Source organism: Pomacea canaliculata, linkage group LG9 (genome assembly GCF_003073045.1).
Source record: "Pomacea canaliculata isolate SZHN2017 linkage group LG9, ASM307304v1, whole genome shotgun sequence".
NCBI lineage: Eukaryota > Metazoa > Mollusca > Gastropoda > Architaenioglossa > Ampullariidae > Pomacea > Pomacea canaliculata.
This window is the reverse complement of record NC_037598.1, coordinates 1,703,360-1,728,990: the sequence shown is the minus strand read 5'-3', so window position 1 is coordinate 1,728,990 and position 25,631 is coordinate 1,703,360. Positions and strand designations below refer to the sequence as shown.

The 25,631-nt window shown below is 38.9% G+C and overlaps 2 protein-coding genes across 4 annotated transcripts; one reads left to right on the top strand and one right to left on the bottom strand.

Annotated features, from left to right (window-relative positions):
• Positions 1–1,702: 1,702 nt before the first annotated feature.
• On the bottom strand, positions 1,703–13,971 carry LOC112571857 (ubiquitin carboxyl-terminal hydrolase BAP1-like). Of its 3 annotated transcripts, none has more exons than XM_025251201.1 (14): positions 13,817–13,971; positions 13,196–13,225; positions 12,826–12,880; positions 12,263–12,392; positions 11,542–11,661; positions 11,066–11,127; positions 10,486–10,634; positions 10,068–10,146; positions 7,727–7,850; positions 7,128–7,581; positions 6,722–6,804; positions 5,893–5,985; positions 5,278–5,539; positions 1,703–4,987 (listed from the first exon to the last, which is right to left on the bottom strand). In XM_025251201.1, exons 1-13 carry the CDS (start codon positions 13,851–13,853, stop codon positions 5,294–5,296), a joined length of 1,662 nt encoding a protein of 553 aa, XP_025106986.1. In that variant the 5' UTR covers positions 13,854–13,971; the 3' UTR covers positions 1,703–4,987; positions 5,278–5,293. The 3 variants fall into 3 exon arrangements, with proteins under 3 accessions (XP_025106986.1, XP_025106985.1, XP_025106987.1); XM_025251200.1 differs by having other exon boundaries at positions 1,703–4,287; XM_025251202.1 differs by having other exon boundaries at positions 1,703–4,287; positions 12,263–12,354; positions 13,817–13,927.
• A 10-nt stretch (positions 13,972–13,981) lies between these two features.
• Positions 13,982–18,521, top strand: LOC112571859 (ubiquitin thioesterase OTU1-like). The gene is made up of 3 exons (XM_025251203.1): positions 13,982–14,024; positions 14,184–14,264; positions 15,433–18,521. The coding sequence occupies exon 3, from the start codon at positions 15,476–15,478 to the stop codon at positions 16,445–16,447; it is 972 nt and encodes a 323-aa protein (XP_025106988.1). The 5' UTR covers positions 13,982–14,024; positions 14,184–14,264; positions 15,433–15,475; the 3' UTR covers positions 16,448–18,521.
• The last annotated feature ends 7,110 nt before the right edge of the window (positions 18,522–25,631 follow it).

The following is a 25,631-nucleotide window of genomic DNA, read 5'->3' as shown; positions in this document are numbered from 1 at the left end:
TTTTTTTTTTTTATTTTCCTATTTCCTATTTTGTTATTAATGGCGATTTCCCAGCTTTCTTTCAACTTTATTAACGCAGTTCTGAAGTCTTTCAGCCTCGTGGTGTTTCGTGAACTTGACATTTAAGTACCGGCCTCTCTCGGTTACTGGTGAACTGTTTTGTACACTGGCCTTCCGCGACCTACCTTTCGTAGCCAAAATGTTACTCAATGCTCATGTTTAGGGCTTCATCTCACGATCACAATTAGCTTCATACTACGGGTCCAACTCCAGGGCGAAGGATTTTTCATTTATAGAAAGCTAAAACCAAGCTGTCTGAGACCTTTTGATGAACGAGTCTCCGGATCTTTCAAATGAGCTGAATTTCGCCGGGTGAGAGGAATCTTCGTCTGTAAAGCTCTATTGACCAGCTGTTTTTAATGCGCTAACGAAGGCAAAATCTCACCTCTTCTTTATTATCATCACTTGCAAGAACAGTAATAAGCCATTTCAAGTTCATAGCCTAAAAAAAGGGAGAAAATAGGCGACAGGATTTATCACTGATAATTTGAGTAGTTTGAAGCGTGGTGTGAAGTTAAAAAAAAAAATACCCTAAAAAGAAAAATAACTTGTAAACAAACCAAATAAATTAAAAAAAAAAAAAGAAACCGACGACAGCCATCAATATCTGATTATCGTCAACGTCGTCATCATCTGATATGACCAGAGGTCAGCAGGTAAAAATGTCACGTGACATACAACTTTGTTGCGGACTTCAACGCTGACAGACCGTTTTCTAGGAATATTCTAGAACCTGGATGAAATATGGCACAAAATGTCAGGACCAAACCATGCCAGGGTAATTCGCTTTGCAGAACTCAAATAGATTCTGAAGAAAATCCTCATCCGCCCACATATTCATTGGCCCTATGAGAAAGTAAAAATTCGCTTGTTCAGAGTTTGATATTTGAAAGGATCAACTTAATTTTTACATTGTGGATTTGTGTTTTTAATCCGTCTAAATGTCAGTCTTAACTAAGGGAGTTATTCGCCAGGTGGGGTCAAAGCGTGTAAAAAATAACTACTATGGACAAGGTCGTCAATTCTAGAATTTAGGAAGTATGAATTACAATGAAGCAGTCCAGACACTTCATGAAGCAAGTCAGAATAAACACACTTCTCATCGGGACGTCCTGTCAACTGGATTACCTTGCACTGACCGTTATCCAGAAAAAGGAAAGTCTTTAAAGGTGTAGTAGGGCAGAGATTTATTTTTCTAATGTACACATTTACAGATGTTCCTAGTGTGCTACTGCACAACCTGCTTGAAGGTTGACATTTCTCGGAATTCAGCGTTCTTAAAGCAAAAAACCACTTCACTATCTTTGTACTAGTGAGAGAGGGCAATGGGACCGAGATCAGTGGTGGTCAGTTTTAATTTTGGGGGTTGAATTAGGATTGGGGCTTTTGTGGGGAGGCGTGAAAAAGGATTCGTTGAAGATTGTTTTTTTTTAAAATTTGGAAACAATGACTTGTGGCACTGAAGATGGACCCCTTAAGTGGAACAGGTGGACTGGCTGGTTAGTTCAGACAAGTCTCCACCATATCCCTTGTGAAACCTTTGTCAACACTTCAGAAGGTTTACCTGGGCAGTCTGCAAGACCCCACCCCCCCTTCTCGCCTCCACACACATATACATACAAGCCACCAATTTAAAGAACTATTTTTTCTTTCAATAATATTTATTCTCTTTTGAATTTTGCTGAATCTCCCTGAAACTCAAAAATATTTTCCTTACAAAGCTGTATCAACATGACAAGAGGCAAGCTGGCGTGGCATTGTGTGAGGCCATGTACACAGTGTGCTAACTACTAACTAGCTGTAACCTCTAGCACTCTCATACTTTTTACTTTCAGCAGACTGCTAGGCGTCAGCCATTGAACTAGAGGTATACAATCCCGGAGGCTCCTGACATGCTGGAGGTCTAAGTCAGCTAACCACACTGACCACCTTTCTACTCATTACTAGCGTATCAGCAAGCTACTTGTTTTTACACTTTTTTCTTTATGTTAATGTACATAAATCCAAAATGTCACTGCATGGATTTATTTGCTTTTATAAAAATGTATCCAAGAAAGGCAACATTTTCCGACAAGATCAGCCTAGTATGCAAAAGTCTAAGATTCTGGCATTAAAATGATGCTCATAAAACACTGTACAAAGAGTGAATAATAAACATTTTCTTTCTCATGCTAAAAGGCCTCAAGGCAACAACACCTGGAAGTGTCAGGTGAAAGCGACAGCCATTGTTTACACCTCCACACTTTCTCTTCTTTACTGTCTGTGTCAAGCCTATCTGAAACAGTTCCTATGGAAGTGAAACTGATTGAACTACATCTTGAAGCAGTCAAGACCAACAATACTCTAAAAGAATTCCTGAGACTTCAAATAAAGATGTGGAAAAGAGTAACAGAAGGATGGGCACAGCAGCCAAGAGGACAGTAGGTCAGTCAAAAGAATCAAACAAAAACAGTGTCAACAACAAAAATCTCTTAATACTACGAAGCATCGTAGGGTTAGCAAATGCTGATTTTCTCATGCAACTTAACATCATGGATGGCCATGTTTTATTGCATGCTCATTTATTTGAACACAAGTGGTATTATAAAAGGCACATGAAACAGAGTTCACAAAAAAAGAATATGGGACAGTTCAAACTCAGTATGAATGATTAAGAACTGAATAAAGAGAATGAGCAGCAAAACATAAGGAATTTAGTTTATATATACAAATCCATGACTTGTCCTCTGTCTACTTACTCAAGGTTCATGACTTAGCCACCAGTCTAAATCTGTACAACAATTCATAAATTTATAAAATCAAAGTAAACAGTCCTTTAAAACTAGTCTGTGGACACACACATACACAAAAAACAACCAAACATAACATGCATTAGGTATTTTCAGCTTACTTGGTGGCTGCTTGTGCAAAAGACAGCACTTGCAACTGATATTTGAGGTCATGTTCTGTAATACTTTGAAAACAGGAATGCACTCAGAGGTTCGATTTCTTCACTGCTTAATGCTCCACCTTGTATAGATCACCATTACATGACAAACATAAACCCTGAGTTCTTACTTTTAACAGCCATAAGAACAGGTAAAACACAGTGATTAATAAATAATGAATATATCCTCTAGCAGGTGGCTATGCTTGCTCACTCTGACAGATAATTTCACAAAAATCAACTAATTAATTAACAAAATCAGGACTACCTCGTCCAACACATCAAAAGGTCGTTATATAAAAAAAGGAACAAATAACTCTTTAGGACAATAATACCAAAGTTACCACAGCTGCATCATGAACTACCAGGAGCATCATCTGGTAACAGCACAGTAAAAGGTAAGGTAAAAGTCCTCTCCTAATCTTTTCAGGTCTTTGTGGGGTGAGGTGCTAGAGACCTCACTTTTCTTGGGGCCAGCTTTATTTGAGGGAGATGTCCATCTCCTCTCCCTCGCTGCCTTACCTTTCCCAACTCTCTAAGGAGTCAGGTATCCATTCCCGCCAGATGGGTTGAATGGGGGAAGTTTGCTGCGCTAATTGGGTATTGAATCAATGTGCTCTCAGTTCAGACACCAGCGCTCTAACCACTTGGCTAGCTGCTTCCCCAAGCACAAGCTTATCTGGGTTGGTCATCTCATGGAGTATGACTATTTCAATGGATGCTGGAAGGTGGTTAACACAGAGGTAGACAAAAAAAAAAAAAAAATTACAATAACCGACTGACTACATCATGCTTACTGCTCCTCAACACGGGCCTACACGGCAAGCCTTGTCAGCCATTGCATTCAGTTGTTTCCCCAGGCTACACCTGTCCTACCATTGATTGGGTTGTACCAGCAAGCACATCCAGTCAAGGGATGAATAACTTAATGCTAGCCGCTAGCCTTATCAACAAAGTCTATGAAAATTTTACAGCTCCAAGCCTTAAATAAACAAATAATCAGCCATATGGTGCACAATTGTCCCATTGTGTCATGATCATGACCATGCTAACTTTTTGTGCTCACACTTTCGACTTTTGGAACCATTATAAATGCAGTTAACTGTTGGTACTCTTCATTTACAATCTGTTATTAGATAAGAAAGAATAAATGTGTGTATAGATTCATGCATGCACATTCGTCTGCTTGTGTGTGTGTGTACACTTATCTGTGTTAATGCCTGCACATATCAGGAGGAAAAATTTTGAGTCGACTTCTGGTGACTTTCCTTTTCCCCTGAGTTAGGTTTTTCTGGGCAACACTGCACAGCAAAACATATATTTTTTCTTTATGTTTACAAAAATATTTTCGAATTTCGAAAAACCATTCTCTCTTCACTCTTTTTTTTTTCTTCTGTCTCACCTGTCAGGAAATGTATCCCTGATTCTGTCTAAAACAAAAATAAATTATAATAATAATAAAAAAAAAAAACAGCAGACATTGTGATGCAGAGCTTAAATAAGTGAAATGTCTGGTGTCTAGACAACTTATTCCCACAAATCAATTAACTACTCATCCACAAAAGGTCATCTGACCTGTTCACGACACATTTGCATATATGTTGTGCAGGAAAGTTCACTTGCAAAATGTCAAAGAAAAATGCCACATCGCTCAAACACCTTCTTTACAGTCTCAGCAGCTTCCACAAAGCTCATGGCCTTTCTGTGGCTATCATCAAATGTCACAAAATCTTAGAAACAAAGCAAATTCAGGCTAGTTGGCAAGAATAGCCACTCCAAGTACTGATGCAATCAAGAATAGTTTGTATTCAAGAAAAAAAGGAAGTAAGAACTGACCAATTGCACAACTTCCAAAAGCAATTAACAAAAATTTTACAGTAGTTGAAAGAACTTCTCAGTTAAGCAGCACTGCATCTTGCATATAACTGGCTGGCTACAAGCAAGCCCCATGCCTTTGTGCCCCACGGCCTTCACAGCCAGTCACAACACCAGAAGCAGACACTGAAAAAGGATATTGCACAGGGAGGGTGCAGAAAGGTCAAAGCAACTGCTTGACATCAATAACAAGCTTATTATCTTCTTGCATTGTGCTAGTAAATTAAATAAACTGCTTTAGATTCTCAGACTGTCAGCTCTGGAATCTATGACAGACAAGCAGATCCAAGTGTCTCAAAGACATGTTTTGATTTTGGCATTTCCTTTAAAATGTGACTGGCCAAAGTTATGTGTCACACACTGTGCTTTGTACATAACATCATCACGTATACCTACTAACTTCAATGGATACTTACATGATCTGATTCCAGACTACCTTCGCCGCTTCGGCCGTGACCGTCGCCTTGCAGCAGTTGCAGCCGCAGTCTTTGTCAAAGTTCGAGTCCCTGCACTAGTAGCAGTAGTGCTGGGCTTTGCGCGGGTTGGCGTGTTGCTTGGGCGACAGGGGCCCATCAGGTTATGTTCAACCAGCTCGGCAAGGTGGCCCTGCTCCGCCAGCATCTTAAGAAAGGTAGTGACAAAGGAGTCATAATTGTGAGTCCGCCTGCAGTCATCAATCTGTAGAGCAAAAAGAACCATGAGTTTATGACAGTCTGCAATTTCAAGTTGCTCTGGACAACTTGCATATTCTGGTAATGCAACAAGACAACCAACACTCTCAGCATCATACTGCAAAACACCCAACACTCAAAACATTCAACAGAGCAGCCAATAAATTCAATGTACTTAACAAAAGTGCAAGAATTAAATGCATTCAAAAAGTAAGCCAAAACACTCAGCATATTTATTGGAACAGTCAAGTCTACACATATTTTTCAAGACATCAACTTTTTTTTATAGTTTCTCTTCCGACGATCCTATGAAGAAAAGTACCTAAAGAATTAAAGTTACAGAGAATCTCATCTGCACACCTTATACTTTTTCCTCTTTTCATACTCTTCTTTGAGGGTTGCTTCACACAGTTCAATCTCATTTTCAACATTCTTCAGCAGGTCCAGCAAATCCTAAAAATAAACAGAGTCCAACTTGAAGTGTTGAGTCTGAAGGTGCTTTTATAATACATGCATGTAGATATCTTTAATCAAAATTCAATTATATTGAATGCTCACATCAGATGCACAGCCACAATAGTTTTTTATGCTTAAAAGTTATCTTGACATCAATACTGCTACTCTCATGTGCAAAAATTTGCTCAAATTGAAATTAAAAAGATTTCAAATTGAAAGAATTATAATGAATAAATATCATAGGTTAAAAAAAAAATCAAACTAAGCAAAAATGACTTTTTTGTAAATGCAATAAAACTTTTCAACACTCTGCTACACAAACAAAAATTATCAAAGCCAGGTATAGCGATAAAGGTTTGTGTAGGTGGAAGAATCCTGAAGATTTTCCCATGTCAGTGTAATAACTGCAGCATGAACTGTCAGAAATATCTTCTGTGACACTTACTTCATGGTTACTTAGCAATAATACATCTGAATGGTCTTGATAGTCATCAATTTCCATGTCTTTGTCATTCTTCCTCTTCATCTCCCATGGTTCACCCATAATGGTTAAGGATGGTCATGTAAAGCTGGAGGTTTATGAAGTTATGTTACATCATGGACTGACACTGAATAGCTAGTTAACTATTTAAACCAAACAGCAAAGTCAACTTGCACTTGGGACTGATGGCTTACAACTTATTTTCAAGTCATTACATGTACACCAGCTCACTACCTCCACAGTAAACATTACCTTCGGTGTAAATGCTCCATGGTTCGATCTGCGCTTCCTTTTACGCTCACCTTCTTCTTTCATGCCACTTCCATTCTCTTCAGCTGTAAGAAATACATTATGAGCATGTACTACATACATACTAGCTGAGATTATAATAAAAATCTTGAGTTAAAGCATAAGACCTACTTTAAAGGGTAGGTGGAATAGCGCTATTCTGCTATGAACATTTACACACATATAGAATAGAAGATGCAGGGAAGAGAAGAGAAAGAAATAGCAAAAGAGAATAAGGCTGGGTGAAAAGCAGAGTTATAAAAAAATTGAAAAGGAAAGAATAACTGAAAGGGGATGAAAATAAAAGGACAGGAAAAGGCAGGAGATGTATCCTAGTAAAATGTGCTTGCACAATTATCAGACGACAAACCTTCTGCAGTTAGATGAGGACTACTCTGACAGGAGCCTGCGGTGATGCTGCCAGGGGAACTGAACCCGCTTCCCACCTCTGATGCTGTGTCTGTGCTTTCAGAGCTGGGCCCTGATAATGCAGCGTTTGTAAACTTGGTCTCAATGGTCAGGGGCTTTGTAACGTCTAAAGTCTCCCTTTCCTCCTTGACACAGGCAGATTGTTCCATGCTAGTGTCTCCTTCATTTTTGGTTTTCTTGTCAAGGTCTGATGCTGCTTCTCCTTGTGAGCTAGTACAGTCTGCTTTCTTTTCTCGTTTGGCTGCACATGACTCGTTTGCCTCTGGAATCTCTTTGTTTTCTTCATCAGACTCCTTTTTAACTGATTTTGTTGTTACTGTAGTTGTTGTGGTGGTGGTGTTTGATGTAGTGTTGTTGGTGGCAGTGGCATGAGCTTGATCCACTTGTTGCAGACTCTGTGTATGCAAAACAAAAGGTCTGAAAATAAATTTGCCACTTGTTAATAAAGCAAGAACAAAAAAAATTTTTCATAAAAAAAGGATAAAAGGAGGGAGGGAAAAAAAGAAAAATGAGATGCATGCCATGCAAAATGACAAATACCTGCTGGAGAGCATCCCACACAATGGCACGGTTGGTACGAAGTGTTGTCAGCTTCTGCTCATACAACTGTCGCTTATCAGGGACCACCACCATCAAGTTAAAACAAATATCATGATAGGGCTCACTGAAATCATAGCAAGCACAAGAAGAATGTTTGAGCTCAGTTTATTCAGCATTTACTATCCACAAAATGCTAGAGGTTTTCCACCCCTCTAACGATCAGTTTTAATGACCAGTTGCAGCAAAAGCACACGACTTTTACATGTGTTTATGTTCTCTTGATTTCCAATGTCAAGAACTACTTTATAGGTGTAATGGTGCTGTGCATGTAAATCTGCATCACTAGCATCTGATAACCAGTAATGATGAATTATCAGCTTTCATGTTTATTATACAATGTTTGACATGATGAGACCTTTGACAATTTCAGGTCCCAGGTGCCAAATTATTTTAGTTTTCAGATCACCTTACAGTGGAAAGTTTTTTATTAGGTGATTTATGTGTTTCTATGTGACAGGAAAAACTATTATTCCTCTATGCCAAAAAAATAGCTTTCTCTTTTTAAAATCAGTTGAGATGAGATCTAAGCCCAGGAAAACCAAAGCTCAATGTACTAGTGACAGGTGTTAACTGTTGCGCCACCTGACTACCAAGCAGATCAAAGAGACTGGTAAAGTGTCAGTAGCTCAGACAGGCATGCTAAGGTGAGGCTGTGAAAATGATGGTAGCACAGTGTGGCAATCTTGTCATCAAAGCAAACTCAAACTGGCAGCTAGTTGAGCTAGCAGAGCAGGGCTGTAGCACAGAAGACAATATGAGTGTATTGTTCTTAACTTTCTGAAGTTTTTAGTCCAGCTGAAGGTTGGGGCTGCTGATAGAAAAAAAGACAAACAAAAATAGACCTGAGCTTGCTTTGGCGGTGAAAACTGACAGCAAGGGTCAGAAGTGACCGATCCTATGAAACTTACAGACTGTGTCGATGTAATATTCATGAGACAATAATGCATCGATGATAACATCGATAACACGGTCTGGGAACAAAGGATGTACACCTCAGAGAAAAGAAAAGTAGTAGAGGATGGCACATATTTCAGTTTATTTGCAGAGGCTATTGGAATGATCCGACTTTTATTGTCATTCATTTTCAGTTTGCTGATGGACATCCAGACTTTCACAGTTGTTGTGTGGTATAGCAGAATTGACTAGATATCATACATGTGATACTGCAGGCCCAAGTGGGACCAACTAGTCAGATGTGCACAGTAAATAAAAGACCCAAGAACAAATCCTTGAGGCACCTCATGCTTCCAAGTAGTAGGTGAGGATGTGGTGTCTTCAGCAACCACAGAATGGGTGCAGCCAGCTCAAAACAGTACCAAAGAAGCCGAAAGTAACAAGAAAGTGATGGAGATTTTTTATCTCATAGTCAAGTGAATCAAATGCAACTGACAAGATCAAGTAATTCTAGCAATGAGATGTGATCCCTACTGCAAGCATATGATAAGACACTCGCCACTTGCATCAATGCCATCTTGATCTAATAATTCTCACAATCAGCTGACTGAAATTGTTCCAGTAAATTGTGGCAGGAGAAATGGTACAGGTGCAGCACAATCCTTTTGAGCACTTTGAAAACAGTTTTTGAGGTTATTAGTGCGAAGGCTGGGTCTCTTTAGAAGTGGGGTGACAGAAGGATGCTGAAACGAGGGTACAGCACTAGCTGACAGTTGAAAATGCCAGTGATAGCCGTCAGTCATGGCACTCATATATGAGGTGGGTTGGAATCAGGTAGAGACCAGGATTTCATTAGTGACTTGTAATGACCTTTCTGACTTGGTGACAGGCACAAACTTCATTTAAGGCAGTCTGGAGAAAATATCAAAACTATGGTTGTGAGACTGCTGGTCCAGCCCTGCTCTGATGGCGTCAATTTTTTCACCAGAAAGTATTTGCAGAAAAGATCATGCAGCTGTTCCTGAAGAATGATAGTAGGCAGAGTAAAGCCCCTTTTATGGCTGCCTAAAATCTGACCCCTAATCAAAAACAAATCCTTGATTTATGTACATTGTTCTAACTTCTAGTTGGTATGTCGAATCTTTGCAAAAACAACAAGTACAGGGGGTAAATGGAAGATGTGTCGTAACCATGAAACATCGTAACTCGGTACTGACGTAACCCGAGGATCGCCTGTACTTTGTGATCTCCCTGTGATTCAGAAAAATTTCTCTGTAAACTTTCTGGTCTGTCTTTCTCCATTCACTGGCATTTAGCATGGCATTGATCTTTCTCTGCATGGTGTCCAGGTGCATTGTGTACACACCAATCTCTTATTAGCTCTTACCCACTAGTGGCAATGCCCAGACGCTCTGTGATTACCCGGCGAAATTTCTCTGTCCAATCTTCAGTTTTATCCCAAGGCCCTTGTAAATAAAAAAGTATTAAATATACTTTTAATGAACATTGCAAAAGCTAGCTGCATGCTGAATGCTGTTCAACATAGTTTCCTTAAACAAAACACAATTATAACTGTTAAAAAGATTACTGAATAAAAAATAACACATCAAGTTGACAGGAGTAAACAATCTTTAAATGCCCTTAATATATCCCCACAGCTCAACAAAAATATTAAACTCCACTCCACTTCTATCCACCAACTGACCAAAATGACAGATTAAAAGCTATTCATGGCTAGTCATGGTGAAGTAGAAATGAATTTGCAGCAAACAATGTGGAAAAATGTGCTAAAGCTGATGACTTACCATGGTCTATTGGATAAGGTTTTAATCCATCCAGCTCAAAGAGATGTCCATTAATGGGCACATAGCTAACAAAGTGAAAAGATTCAGAATCCATAGCACGGACTGCAGAAATCCCAGACTGCTTTTCTGGCAAGTGCTTTGGTTCTGGTCTGAAGCAATTATAAAAGAACCTAAATAAATTGGCCGCATTTTCAAAAATAAATTATCAAGACTGAACAAAAAACTTATTGGGTCCAACTGGGTGGCAAAATGATTATGTAATTATATCATCTCTAGAACTTAAATAACAATGATAATAATTCTATCATTTGAGAATAGACTGACAATGATAATAAAGCAATTATTTGAGACCAGGCTACAATAATAATGCAATCATTTGAGACCAGACTATTGCAGTAGGCCGTGGGACAACTGCCTTCAACCCAGCAGGTCACAGATGGCCTCTGGTGTCTTTTGTGTGCCATAATGAGGCACTACATACTTACATTTGCCACCTGCTATTGCACACCTAGATGCAAAGTCCACTGTCTTTTTATAGACATGGGAACTATTAGTAAGGCAGCACCTCTAATATCCTTACCTAGCATGGCTGTTGTGGGCTCGTGCTAAATCTGGCATGTTCCCAATGGCATACCCCTTGTCCTGATTAGACAAGCAGAAATATTCCAGATGTTTGTATATTAATTCACGAGAAAAGTGCTCATATTTACTGCAAAATATTAATTAAAAAGTACTCATAATTAATCATCCTAGAGTTTACTTTAAAATATGCACTTTTCAAAAACTATACAGTTTTGTAGAGATAAATATGAACTGCAAAAATGTCAGAACTGCAAATGATAGCTATAATGCAGGCAGAAAAATACCTATCGAAAGAAAGACACGAACAATTTCCACTAATTACATGCACATATTGATTCTACTTATGTTTTCATTTGTAATTACAAATTTGTGCAGTAAATATGGAAGTCATGATAAATAATGAAATAATAGTTTGAAAGTAAAACACTTATTACTGCACATCTCAAAAGCCGTCATTCTCAGTTTTGTACAAACCTCTGGGTTCATGTGCCTGGTGAAATCTTTGACCCGTGTCAGCGTTTCCCCTAGGTGAACTTTGCTGGTGTTAAGCAAAACACTCAACAATGCATGAGTTGCACAGGAGTTGGGGATTATCTGTATTAATTGTATAAAGTCAATAGGTTATCTCCCTAATTACAAACTGTGCTATGGATGGTTGCAAATACTTAATCTCCTGCTTTAAATCTTTTAATTTTGTTTACAAAAGCAAACAATAGGCTGAAAAAATTAACATTAATGACAGCATATAAATGACAATAATGATAGCAAATTATGCTTAAAATGCAAACTCTCAATAGGACAGACTTTGCAAAATTCCTATGAGGAAACTTCTGTGCTAAACAAGGTATATTATTGTCACCATGCTTATGGCAAAAGTTAAGGAAGCAAAACATAAACTTCCATCCAAAGTTAGCATGTGGATTTCACTATATTGATTTGTAAATTTGAATTCTTCAGTAAATGTCATTGATAGGTGGCAATGGCTTAATATTTTCATCTAAAAATATATATGAATAAATATGAATCACTATAATGTGCCACTAAAATGATTGTTTTGAGGACAATAAAGCTTCATATATGCTTAAATATATGCATAGTTAAATCTATTTTTTGCTTTATTAGCCATTCTATAACTGCTGACATAGAGACAGCAATCTTAAAGAAGGCAGTGATGGTATCTTATTTCTGTGCTTACTTGCTGAGCGAAAAAGATGCTGTTGACAGCATCATCATCTGTAACAAATGACTCATCTTCTGTGTTGGCTTTCCGTCGACTACGACGCTCTTCTATCCATCGAAATAAGAAAATAAAACCATAAACTGGCCTGCATAGAGAGAAAATAAAAGTGATAAGCTGTTTCTTTATCAAATAATCAAAAAAGCAAATAGTCTAACCCACTTCTGAAAGATTATGGTTTAGGGAAATGAAGAAGGATAAAACAAAAGGAACTTTCTAGATATCACAAAAAATAGTTTAGAAAGATCTCTCAATGCAAGTACATGTAAATTACTAAATATGTGGACCTATGTACATATTGACTGTGATGTAAACATACCTGGATGCATTCAGATATTTATCAAAGCACTCACACATTCATCCTCTCTTAAACCATTAAGTTTTATCAGTCAAAATCTTACATGGTAACACATATTGCCTTGTTAAAGATGAAAACTTTCACCTTATGCCTAATAAACAAGTATACCTTAGGCAAAACTCTCAAAAGATCAATAAAATATTCAGTAAAAACACACACACACCCTTCCATAGGCTTTTGGAGATCATAAATTTCTTCCACTTGAACACCTTTAACACCTAAAAAAAAATGTCTTTATAAATACATATATGCATAATTGTGTTGCACATCAAAATGATTTCAAACACATGTACATTTTGGAATTACATGGGAATATGTTTGCTTCCACTTCTTGGTTACATATTTAAAGTCTGTTGATTTCATAGTAATTACACAAATCTGCATGCATGGCGGTCAAATTTTAAATACAGCATAGAATTTAATGACAAACTCTTTAAGTTAAAACTAAAATGCTGTTTGTTTAAATAAAAAGCCCACTCTCCTATGAAGTAAAATTAAGCAATGAATAAATGTAATATTTGTGCTGAACTCACCAAAATCTTCCAGAAGAAGTGTGAAAAGCCCTGTCAATAAAATCATACAATAGATTTAATCAACAAAAATATTTCTAAATAAGAAAAAAAATAATTGCGCAGAAAATGTCTCAGCAGAGAAAGTCCAAATGCTGTACCGTGCTCAAATCATTGATATTTTTACACCATTTTAAGATTTTAAAAAAAATGGAATATGTTTCACATTTTTTTTTTAATACTCAATTAAGTAATGTATTTCCACGTTCCAAAAATACTCTTGAGCACCTTCGAACAATCAGCAAGTGTCGATAGGTAATCCAGACTTATTATTACTGCCAAGGAATGAAAAATTGCGAGGACTATAATTATGTGGGAGGGTCTTGCATGTCAACTTCTCAGTGTAAAGATACAGAAACGAAGGAAATCGTTGAATCTCAAAAAAGTATAACAAGCACAGCAAAAACGGGAGATAGGTTCTTAAAGTTAAAGCTCTTTTTTTCTTTAAAAAAAAAATTGACAGCCCGCAAGGATAACGCAGATTTTCTGATTTGAATGGCGATAGCATGTCTACAATTCCCAAACATTCAATGTCACGTAAATGTTGTTAAAAATTAAAAATTATATATTTGTAATATATTATACCAGGATCACTCTCCAGTTCAAGCCAACCCTTGTTCATTATTTTAATGCAATTAAGATGACAAGCTGTAAAAGATCTTTGAGTATCACATGAATTTTACACAGGTAGCAACCTAAGGCCGTATGGCGTAAAGCCTAGTAGCACCAACTTTTATTTCTTTCCCTAAAGATCAAGCAGGGGAAGATACTCTGAAATCATCTGTTTCAAACAGTATTATTTTAATTTTAAATTAATACAGGAAATATAGTGTAACAACTGCTTGACACACCTATTATATTTGATGTTACATTTATAAGAATCTTAAATAATCAAACATAAATTGTATATATAATAAGAACAAGTGTTGAGAACATTTATTTTTTCTGTAAGGGGGAAACAACGCACGTCTGTTGCACCTCTACTTTCTTGGAGATCGACGGTTGAATTTGATCTGTGATTTCTTTAGAATAGGTAAATATGAAAGTCTTATTTGATACACTCTTTGAAATGTGTATTGATCAAACGTTCTAATGATTGTCTTTAATCTGTAATTTTTCTTCTTTTGCGACATTCTGGGATATGCTCCTAGATTTTTTTTGTCAACCTTATAAGGTAAGCACGAGTACCATCCCATTATAGTCAACTGCTTTCCTGAGAAGCAGTTGCTTCAAAGACGGCCACTTCAGTGTTTCGTACGAGAGATTGAAATCCCTTTTATCGCTTTTAGCCGATGATTATGTCACTAAAAAACAAATTGATTTCAGTTTTATATTTTAGTGGTCTGTGGACACGTGGAAATATTCGAAGGATGCACAGACATACACACATATTTGATACACCTTATCTTCGGATCTGTTTTGGCTTAGTGCTGCTGAATTGACGGAGATGGAATGGGGGCAGCTCGAAATTGTAATAGTTGTTTTCTTTTTAATTCTAGTCTCCAGTGTTTTGCCACAAGACTACAAAGTGAAAAGCTATAAATACCAATAAAAGTGTTTTTTTCTTAAATAGTGTACATAAAAATGACGCAAGAAAAAGGAAAGAAATGCAGCATGATTATCAAATGACAGGCTTTATTGTGCAATAGTGAAGTATCAGCATCAGCCTGTGTCTTACAGTTAAAGTTATATTATTGTCTGATACTCTACATACAAATTATTCTATTGTGCTAGAAACAAACATCTCCTGTTAACAAAACCCCAATACATTTCTGTGTTGCCGTCAATGGTCCTAAGGTACCAGCAGAAGATCAAGGCAAAACATATCCTTACGCTAACACGTGGAGTACACAGACCTGCATGTGCATGCATACACAGAAATATGCATACTCACCCAGAAAATGCGATCTAGAAAAGCAATTTTGACTAGAAGATCCTACCATTATTATAGGGAAGCTGGGTTTCTTTGCTTAAAGCATCTGCTCCATCAAGATTGTTTCTGATATATATTTACAAGATTGAAAAAAAAAAAAAAAAAGGATAATTTATGCTGATAAGAAACAACATTTTAGAAACTTTTTCAAAGTTTATATGAAGTTTACTGTCTGGATGTAATTTAAGGCATGCATCTTGAGTAAAGTGGATAAAGTCATATCACGCATTTCACTGTTTAACATTTCTTTGATTTTCTATTATTCCAGAGAGATTTGACTTCATCATAGTGGATTTTTTAATCTTGGGGAAATGGCAGGTGCAAGCTTTAGACTTGGTTGTCAGACTGCTTTGGGGCTGAAAGTTGTTCATGGCTTAACACCAGATTCCACTGTAGCTGATCTTTTGAGTGAAGTGTCTCATGCAACAACAATCCCAGTTAACCACCTCCGGATAAAATACGGATTTCCACCACGTCCTCTTGACACCACAAATGTTCTTCGCACCTTGTCGGATTTACAGGTACGCTCTGGTGATAAGCTGACGGTGGAAGATGTGTTAGGGGGTGCAAGGGAAACCCCTCCCCAGGCCCAGTCTTTGGACAAGACTCATGTCACTGATGGCATTTTGCAACAGCAGCTTACATCCAGCAGAACCCAGGGCATGCTTCAGCGACGAGTGGTGCCTGCAGATAATTCTTGCCTTTTTACAGCTATCAATGCACTTATGACAGATGGCACAGTTGATGCCAGTAGTGCTAGTGCACTCAGACAAGTTATCGCAGATGTGGTTGCTAGTGATGATGTTAGATTTTGCGAGGCATTTCTGGGTCGTCCAAACAAACAGTATGTTCAGTGGATCTTGAACAGTGATGCTTGGGGTGGAGGCATTGAGCTGGCTATATTGGCTGATCATTACAAGACTGAAATTGCTGTTGTTGATTGCCAGTCTGCTCGCATTGACAGGTTTGGGGAGGATAAGAACTACCCACAACGCATCTTCCTCCTGTATGACGGAGTTCATTATGATATTTTACTACTAGAATCAGCTGATGGAAGTGGAACAGTTTTGCAAACTATTTTTTCAACAAGTGATGACAACATCTTGTTGCAAGCCATGGATATTGCAAGAGAAGCACAGTCTACTGGACAGTTTACAAACACTGCCGAATTTTCCCTTCACTGTCTGGTCTGTCGAGTACTGTTAAAAGGACAAAAAGAGGCACAGCAGCATGCAGCTGAAAGTGGTCACAGCCATTTTGGGGAGCACAAGGCAAATATCTAAAAGTACTCCAGCTTTATTGTGCACTTTGGGAAGAAAACTATTAATGACTGAAATATTTTTATCAATATAAAATGACAGTATAGCATCAACTGCACTTTCCTGTTATGTAAGAAAGAAGTTATATTTATTTATAGTTGAAGATTTGTGAAACAATAAGGATGCTTCGAGCACTAGTACTAGTAATAGTAGTATAAAGTAGTGATAGCTGGTAGAACACATGTAGGCTTGAAGCTAGAAGACATGACATATTGTCCATGAGGCAAAACATAACTTGGTTCCTCTCCCAAGATCCTGACACCTTCAGCAACTTTGCCACCAAACTGCACCTGGTCAGATTTGTTTTAGATAAAACTACGAGTGCTATGGACTACAAGTAAAACTACACTGTAAAGAACCCCCAGTGTACTTGTGATAATAATAATAATTAGTAACTTTTGTAGACTGATCATACTATCACAAAAACAGGAAGAGAAGGAGTGTTTAGATATATATACAATTTTTTTTTGTTTTGGTCAACAAATGTCATTTTCAAACTGTTCCCCTAAAAAGTGTATTCCTGCTTCTCCAGTGTCAGCTTGACTGCAATATTTACAAGACTAAGGATGGTAAATATATATTTGTGAGATATTTTAGATAGATCAATTGAAAAGAAACCAGCTTGTGACCAAGTTTTATTTATTTATTGATTCCCTTTCTCTTTCTTTTCTCAGAATATTTTTAGTTGAAATTTCTTGCATAAATGACGAATGCAGTGCACAAGCTTAGAAAATTGACAATCCTGTGTTAAAGTGAAAAGATAAGGGGAAAAAAGCAAACTTGAATTTTTATGCTCAAAGAATTGGGTTCGGGGCTGCTGCTTGAAATGAAAATGTAAACTATGTTACAACTGTGGTAATTTGTTTATCACTTACTCCAAAGTTCCAAATCTTTACTGATATGTTTTAAGCTGCTTTTTTAAGGAATATGAAGTGTGATTAATTATTTGAAATACTCCGTCCGATTTTCGGTGTCCATTTTTTTACCACTTTTTGTTGCCTTTTTAAAAGTTAGATTAGTTTTTTTTTTATGTACTCATAGCTCTTACCATCCCATTGATGTGTGCTGGTGAAGTCTTTTCTTCTGGATAAGGACATTTAAATTCTAGGTGTTGTAAGTTGCATATAAGAAACTTGTTCCTGTCCCCGTCCTCTCCTCAAATGCATTTATCAATAGATTTCCTGCCTTTTGATAATCATACAAACAGCTTATGCTGGCCTAATGGTCTTGTTTGTTCATATCATTTTCATGTTTTTTTTTTTATTTTATCATTGTTAGAATGTTAATACAGAATCATGCCCTCTATGAAATAGACTTGTACTGTTGTTGTACCTAAAATAAAATCACACTTTGCTTCATGTCATGATTAGAACACATGCAGACATTTTCCTAAATTGCCATTTTTATTTTTGGCATACACTCTTTTGCTATGGTTTACAAAGAATTCCAAAGAGTTAAGGAAATGTGTGTGCTAGAGATTTTATTACAATGATCTAGATGCCGAATATGTCAGAAAGTTTCATTTACCTGAGTATGTATGTTTCTTAAAAATATATCATTGACAGTTAAGCATTGTGCTGTTAGCATGTGTGTTAGGGTTAGGATATGTGCATGTGGGAGGGAATGTTGTGTGCAGGTGCATGTGACAATGAAGGAACAAGGATATGTGAAAGTGATGAAACATGATTCATACTCAACTTGTTAGAGTTATATGTAAGCAAAATGTGAATATATTACAATGTTAAAATACAATGTTGAAATGTAAATTTCAGCCACTTATGTCACTTACTGTGCCTTGATTTTCTTATTTGAATCAGTTTTTTTAGAGAACTGTCTCACCAAAATTATTGATACTGTAGTGTTTTGCAAGATAACTCATGCATGTGGTGTCAACATCTGTTTAGTTTCACACTTTTTAATTGCCTTTCTTTACATAGAGGTATGGCATCAAACCAGTATTACTATTCGACCTTTTATTATAAATTTTAAAAAATACATTAATACAAAGATAATTTTGAAATAAATCTTCAGTCTATTACAATGGGGCTTTTTGTTATTTGTTTTCATAGAATTTATGAAAACATAAATGACATTACATTGTTGTAAAATTCCGTTCTTAGAGTCTGGGCTATTTGCAAAATGGACCATTGTAAGTGTGCCATTATATCTTTTGATCACATTCCATTTTCACAACAGCCAGGAGGCACTTTCTTGGTCTTTGTTTTGTGTGTGTTTTTGTATGTGAATGCATGTATGCTTGTCTGTATTTGTGTGTGTGTGTTCTCGTATTGTTAGTTTAGAGGGGAAATTTCGCCGATTTTCTGGTTACTGGATGATTAGACCAAGTCGATTTGACCATGACCCTGTCCACAACATGGGTGGGAAAAGTTTTCTTTTTGCAGACCGGTCTGAAAGTTACAAACAATACCAAAACCCCATGCCATTACTACACAAAAAAACCTAGTAAAAACTGAACGCAACAATGCTTACATCAGCAGTTCTCAACCTGTGGGGCGTCCCCCCCAAGGGGGCGCAACGTGCTTACAAGGGGGGCGCGAAGGTGGTCATTTTTGTAAAGTTTCTGATACCGGTATTAGTGAAATTAGCTTACATTGCTGGATAAGGTCACTCACTCACTCACTCACTCACTCACTCACTCACTCAGACTTTTTTATTTGTCACTGTCAGATTTGAACACACCACCTTTCAGTCTTCAGACCTCGTCGGTAGCCACCAGGCCACACACTCACTCACACCACACAGCCGTTAGCAAACAACGTGTCTAAAGTTCGTGAAGAAGTCAAGTTCGCCGTTTACAACAATTAACATATCCGCTGAACCGAGACGCACACGCCCCAGAACCGGTGACGTCATCGACAACGAGGCTGCTGTTAACGAAGATGACTAGTGCACGACGGACCACAAACACCCTGCTACTGTCCCCCTAGGTCCCTCCAACTGCCAGGAACACACACGTCATACTCAATGGAGTGAACAAGATCGGAGTGACAGACGGCAACAACCTACCCGATCCTCTCCCCTCCAGACATCATTGTACGCGTGGTCAGAGTTGCCTGCCCAGTCAATGGAGGACATCGAAAATGGACAACAGTACCTACAAAGAACACCAACAAGAAATAAGTGACAAGATGGCCGGTCCTCCACAGTTCATGACAATTGCTATCCCATAATGTCGAGGACTTTGTGTGGACGGCAAGACACAAGCAAGACAAGGGAGAGAATAAGTTTCACTGACCCAGTGACTACGCGACACGAGGTGTCCGTGCTAACGGTCACCAGGACACAGCACGGGACTCACCCGTGAAAATATTTCACATCTTCAACTGCGACATCGACGGTTTGCTCGTGAAAACACACGATCCTGGCTTTGTACAAAGCATTAACGTGTTTGTTATTGTGTCTTACAGACATTGCTTGACGTCAGCAGTACACTGCAATGTTTCTCTGACTTCCAACGATACTTCAGTCCTGCTTCTACACTTACATCGCAAGGAAGAGCTGCCGGCCGATATCCTTGTTTTAGTAAAAAATGTATTTAATAAGTTTTTGCATTGACTGCAGTGTACGGTTGACAATTTGATTTTATTGCAATTTGACACCGAGTTTAACGAGACAAGTTCTGGACTTAAACCCACAGGTGAAACGCAGGGTTCGGAGACAGACCAGGAGGAGATCGATCCTCGGCCCAGAACCGGATCCGCTGGGGTGGTATGGTTGCGGCACTAGGAGGACAAAGAAGACTAAAAAGATAAGTGGGTTTGTGTGTGTGTGTGTGTGTGTGCTGCTTCCACCATTTTGTAAGTCTATGATCATGTTGAAAGCACACTTACATCTGGACTTACAGGCCTACCACAGAGACGTTAATATTCCAATACCACTTCTACCTACCGCAGCGTTCTCATGGCAACCTACTATTTCTACCTACGCATCTGGTTTTGTAACATCATTTCTCATCTCCATCTCTTCCCCAGAAGCACATTTTCCCGAGTTCCTCGACCATCTCACCGGAACATGGAGATGAAGCTGAGTTTGTAAGGTGGCCAGTGACAAATCACTGTCATGTGACCCCCAGCTTTCATGCTCGTTGACCAACGGTGACCTCGCCACCAGTTCTGTCCATTTTTCACGGTTCCTCAAAGCCCCATGGGGAGTTAATCACACCAGCGCTGTCCACACTTTCCATGTATCCTCCTCCCTGTATCTTTCCTCTTCTTCGGTCTTCTCTTCTCCACTTTCCTTATTGTTTGGGCATCGTGGTGTTGATTCCCTCTCCGATTTAAAACAAATGATATCACAGATGGTTGGCCTCTTCGAAAGTGAGACGTTTGCGATTTCTTTGTGGCTGTCGAACCTTTGCAGTCAGATGTTCCGAAATGTTTGTAAAGGAGACATATACCCACGGAGCTGGCGCAATCACAAAGACATTTCTCAGCGAGAAAATCGCTCTTGGTGGAGATCAGTGGCGGGCAAACAGTTGAAATGCGCTGTGGGAGAGACAGGTTGCATCAATTCGGCATTAATGTCCTCCGCCGTCTTAACTACAAAGACAGGCTGGAAGATGTGTATGTGTGTGATGGAGGAAATGTGTATTTTTGATCACCTTTCAGAGACCGCTGGACACAGGATCTGTTTTGTCATGTGAAGTATGCCTTTGCTGTGAATGTGATTTGTGAACGCTCAGGTTGTTACAGTTCTGGGCGTGTGTCTCTGCATGCGTGCGTGTGTGGTGTGAGTGTGCTCTTCTTTCTCTTTTTCTTCTCTTGCTTCTGTCGTCAAGGAAGAGTTTTTGATAACTGTGGCGTTAGCTTAAAGAAGTGAGAGAGAAGGGTTGTCTGAGGAATGGTTGTATAAAGGAGGACATTGACTGTATGACGCATTGTGCTATCGCCAAAAACCAAACAAAAGCAGCAGCAGCAGCAACAACAACAACAACAAATACATTTAGACATCATCCCCTCGTCCTCGCAAGTACAATTGAATTGCTGGACATATCATGAGAAAATTTCTGTTATTTCGAACGTTTTTAATTTAAAGGTATAAACACTTGAACTTTTCACCTTTTGTTTTACATGACTTTAAAGAAAGCAAATTAAATAAGGAAGAGTTTATTTTAAAGAAAACAATTTGATCCAAATCTGATGTTTTGTCCATGTCAGAAGGCTTCAGAAATTTCTGTTTGTGTCGTTGTCGCGTCGAGAAAGTCAATGAAAATAGAAAGATTCGTTTGTCAAGGTAGCACAGTTGGTAGACATCTTGCCTTCTGGTTACAATGGTGCCACAGCTTCAAGCATTCGTCTTCACTAGTTTTGAAACTTTATCCTCGGGCTTTTCGGCAGTCGGCTTAATTTGTTGTCAGCGACTGTTAGTATATACTATACACATCAAACACATGAACAGATGGCTGGCTTTATGCTTACAAACACTACCTGATGGAACATTACATGTGGAAACACAGTGGCTAGTCAAGCAGCTAGTCTATCATGCCTTTGGCTTAAGTTTGTACTGAGCAACGCAAGCACTCGTAACCAAGCTAGCTATGTGCTAGCATAATGCTAGGCACGGCCAGGGTGAACAGACAAACAAACAAGCTAGCTATGTGCTAGCATAATGCTAGGCACGGCCAGGGTGAACAGATAAACATGAATAAATGAGCGAAGTAGTTTACTGGCATGGACTCCTGTAGCCTACTGGCCGAAGTGGCTCATCATGTCTAGAGTACGTCCCGTGGAAAGCGGAATCAAAGCTTTCCCTCCGCCACATTTACATCTGTAAGCTTTAAATAGCTCCTTATAAATCAGGTAGCCACTTTTATTTTTACTGAAAAGAATGAGCAGGATGGAGAGTGGGGGTGGGGTGGGGAAGCAGAATCCTATCCACAGGCCACAAACCAGTGACCATATGCAGTAACTTCCAGAACACGAAGTCTACCCTTAGTCTAAGGGGTGACTAATACATTTACTTTTGCATTATCCTAACATAAAAAATTCCATTTAAAATGAAAGAAAAACTGGATACAAAATAAAAATACGTTAAATGAACAATGTCAGTGACACTAACTCAGATGAAGTGATGATCCAGACATTTTAGAGTTGGCTAATATCGATGCAGTCTTGGCTTGCATCACATTAGAATGCTAAATTTTGATTGCCCGAGGGTAGTCACGTGACCGTGGTGACGGGCCTGGCGACCTACCCGGTCGTAAAATATGCGGCGTTCAATCGGAGCGCCAGTTGAGAAGGTGAAGAAATGGGTGATTTACAGGTCGACACACCACGTGACCTATCAGACGCGCGCGCAGCAATCAGCGGAAGGGGGTAGGGGTTCGGTTACCAATTAGGTCGGGGAGTGCCGGCGATTAGCTGCCGAGCCTTGCACCTTGGCCCAGTGGGCCGCGGGCGGACCGCAAGTCAAACAAGTGTGCCACGCGAGGACCGCGCCAGTGCACGTGCGACGCGTGGCGACACGGTGCGCCTAATGAGGCGGTCAGCCTCGTGCCGCGAGGGGGCGCCCGTGCACCAGACCTGACGTCGGGCTGTTGTGCGGCGTCAAAAGTTGCAGCAGCTCGTCGAACGCCGCCGACCTCGGGTCCGAGTCCCCCGATGTACCACTCCCGTGCACCCACCCAGCCTCAAACATCCTCAATAGCCTCCCCTGGCAAAAGAGAAGTGGTGCGCGGGAAAATGACACGCCGGAAGTGGCATGAAAGTGATGGCGCCTTCACACACCAGTTGGCAATCATTGACTAGGTTACCGCAGCTTATTCTTCCATTGTCGGAGGAAACCAGCGAGCAGTTTGCCCTCGCCCCCCGCTTCTGTCAGACTGTAGAGCGGGACACACATCTGTGTGCGCGCGTGCGAGAGAGAAAGAGATAAAGAGAAAAGGATAATCTTTAATGAGTGAATAAAACTTACATTTGAGAAACACCTCCAAGAAAAGACAAACGTATAGTTCAGAATAAACGCAAAAATAAAAACGGTATCTTGAGAGAATGTCGATGCCAGATATCAGATATCAGATATAAATTATAGCAAATTGTATTGAAACAGATTTTTCAATGGTGTGAAGAGACAGGCTGGGTCATTAGTGTCAAAGTGTCAAATGATACAGTAAATTATTTAACACCTACATACAGCAAGGTACACGACAGTAAACCCAGACATTATTGTGACTGTCTGTGGTAAAGTTTGTTTTAAATATACATTATTTTTTCATAAAATAAGTAAACTATAAGCTAAACTACATCGTCCTCGTCATGTTGTCATTTTAAAATTTGGACTGACATGTAGATGTTAAATTGTTACATATTTTTAAAAAGTTGATTTTGTCAGAGCTTTCTAGCATCAATGCTGTTAAATTACAATAGATAAGTTGATGTGTTTGGCAAAAATATGTCGGACTTCTCTATTATATTTTATGTGAGATATGTTTGCCACATTCCACAGCTGGTCCATGCACACAAAAAAACAAATTCCAAATTTCCGAACCCACAGTCCGAACACTTCCACTGTCACAACACATCTTATGTTCCTTCCGACCATTCAATTCCCCCTCCCCCCTAAAAAAAATCTCGTTGAAAATGACACCAAGTCTCCACTTGAATATAACACAAAGTTTCCACTTCTAGGTAACACAAATATGTCCACTTGAAAGTAACACAAAGTTTTCACTGACACCGATGCTCTTCCTGAAGTTATTTCTAATTCAGCTCTGGTTGGTGAGCCCGAGGCGGATACGATGAATAAGCGAAGATCAACAAAAGTGAGAAAAAAACCCCCCCCACAAAAACCTGGAGAAAAAAAGTCTTTAGCTAAATGGCAAGTTCAAAACTTAACTAACATTCTTCCAACATTAAACACACGCTCACCGAACAATCAACAAAGATACACACTCACCTCAACAGATACAAATCTGGTCAGGATGTGCCCAGTCCAGTCAAGGCTAACTTCCAATTCTGTTCAGGACTTGTTAAATAACACAAATCTGGTCAGGATGTGCACAGTCCGGTCAGGACTACAACACCAAGTCGGTTCAAGACTTGTTGCAAACAAAACGTCCGGACACACTGATGACACCGAGGAGACTGTTACTTCTCCCCGCCCCCGTCAAGGAAAAACTCACACAACAACATCCCAAACACTCAAACACTCTTTCCTTTGTTACTCGAACAAAACAACCTATCAACACCAGTTGATTAAAAAAAAAAAAAAAAAACAAAGCCCGGCCGGCCATCCCTGTGTGGCGCGCACTCAGACAGTAATTGCTGTCTTTCAACCTCCCCCTTCCAGTTACTTTTTCCCTGTCTCCTTCCTAGCTCAAAAAAACAACAACAACAAAACATTAAAAAATATAGCGCAGCAGGTTTGTGACATACCTCAATCTCATTTATTATTACTTTCTTTGTTTAAACGTCTGGTCAAACAGATTTCTCAAATCATGAAGTGGAGTCATATCTGGCGTCCTGTCGGTAGAGGTTGTTGCTACTAATCCACTGAAAGACTTTGCAACTTACATATCTTGTATTATTTTAATTTTAACATAATGATTATTTAAAATTGGAACTTTTGTAGTTAAAAATAATTTTTTTTGCATCAACACTCTTGGCCAAACAGACAACAACAACAAAAAAAAAAAAAAGGAAAAAAAGAAAACAATGTCTAAACTTTTGACATAAAGGCACGAGAGTGATTAGTGTTCATGGAGTGGTGAAATACTAAATTAAGGATGAATGAAAACGGTCCAGCTGATATTCAGTCTGCATCAAACCTTTAAATGTCATGTCAACATCATCTTGTGTGATAATGTCTGTGGACTGCCACTTGTTTGGCAGTAACAAGTTGGTTATTTAACTAATAAGCTTTGTCCGTCAATGGAGAAGCAGCCAGAGACATTGGTGTGGAAGGAATGTGCCATGTCGCATTATGTAAAAAATACTGTCATGTTTGAAATGAGTGTAATGGCGAAGCCTGCAAGGAAAAATAACTTTGGTACACGGTGCCCCCCTGGTTCCTATGCCACTGATATCAGTCTCCGTTTATAAGTTAAAACAGTTTCCAATGTTCGAGTCCCCAACATATCAGTTCCTAACGATGCATACAGAGATTTACATGTTTAATCTACATCACCTAA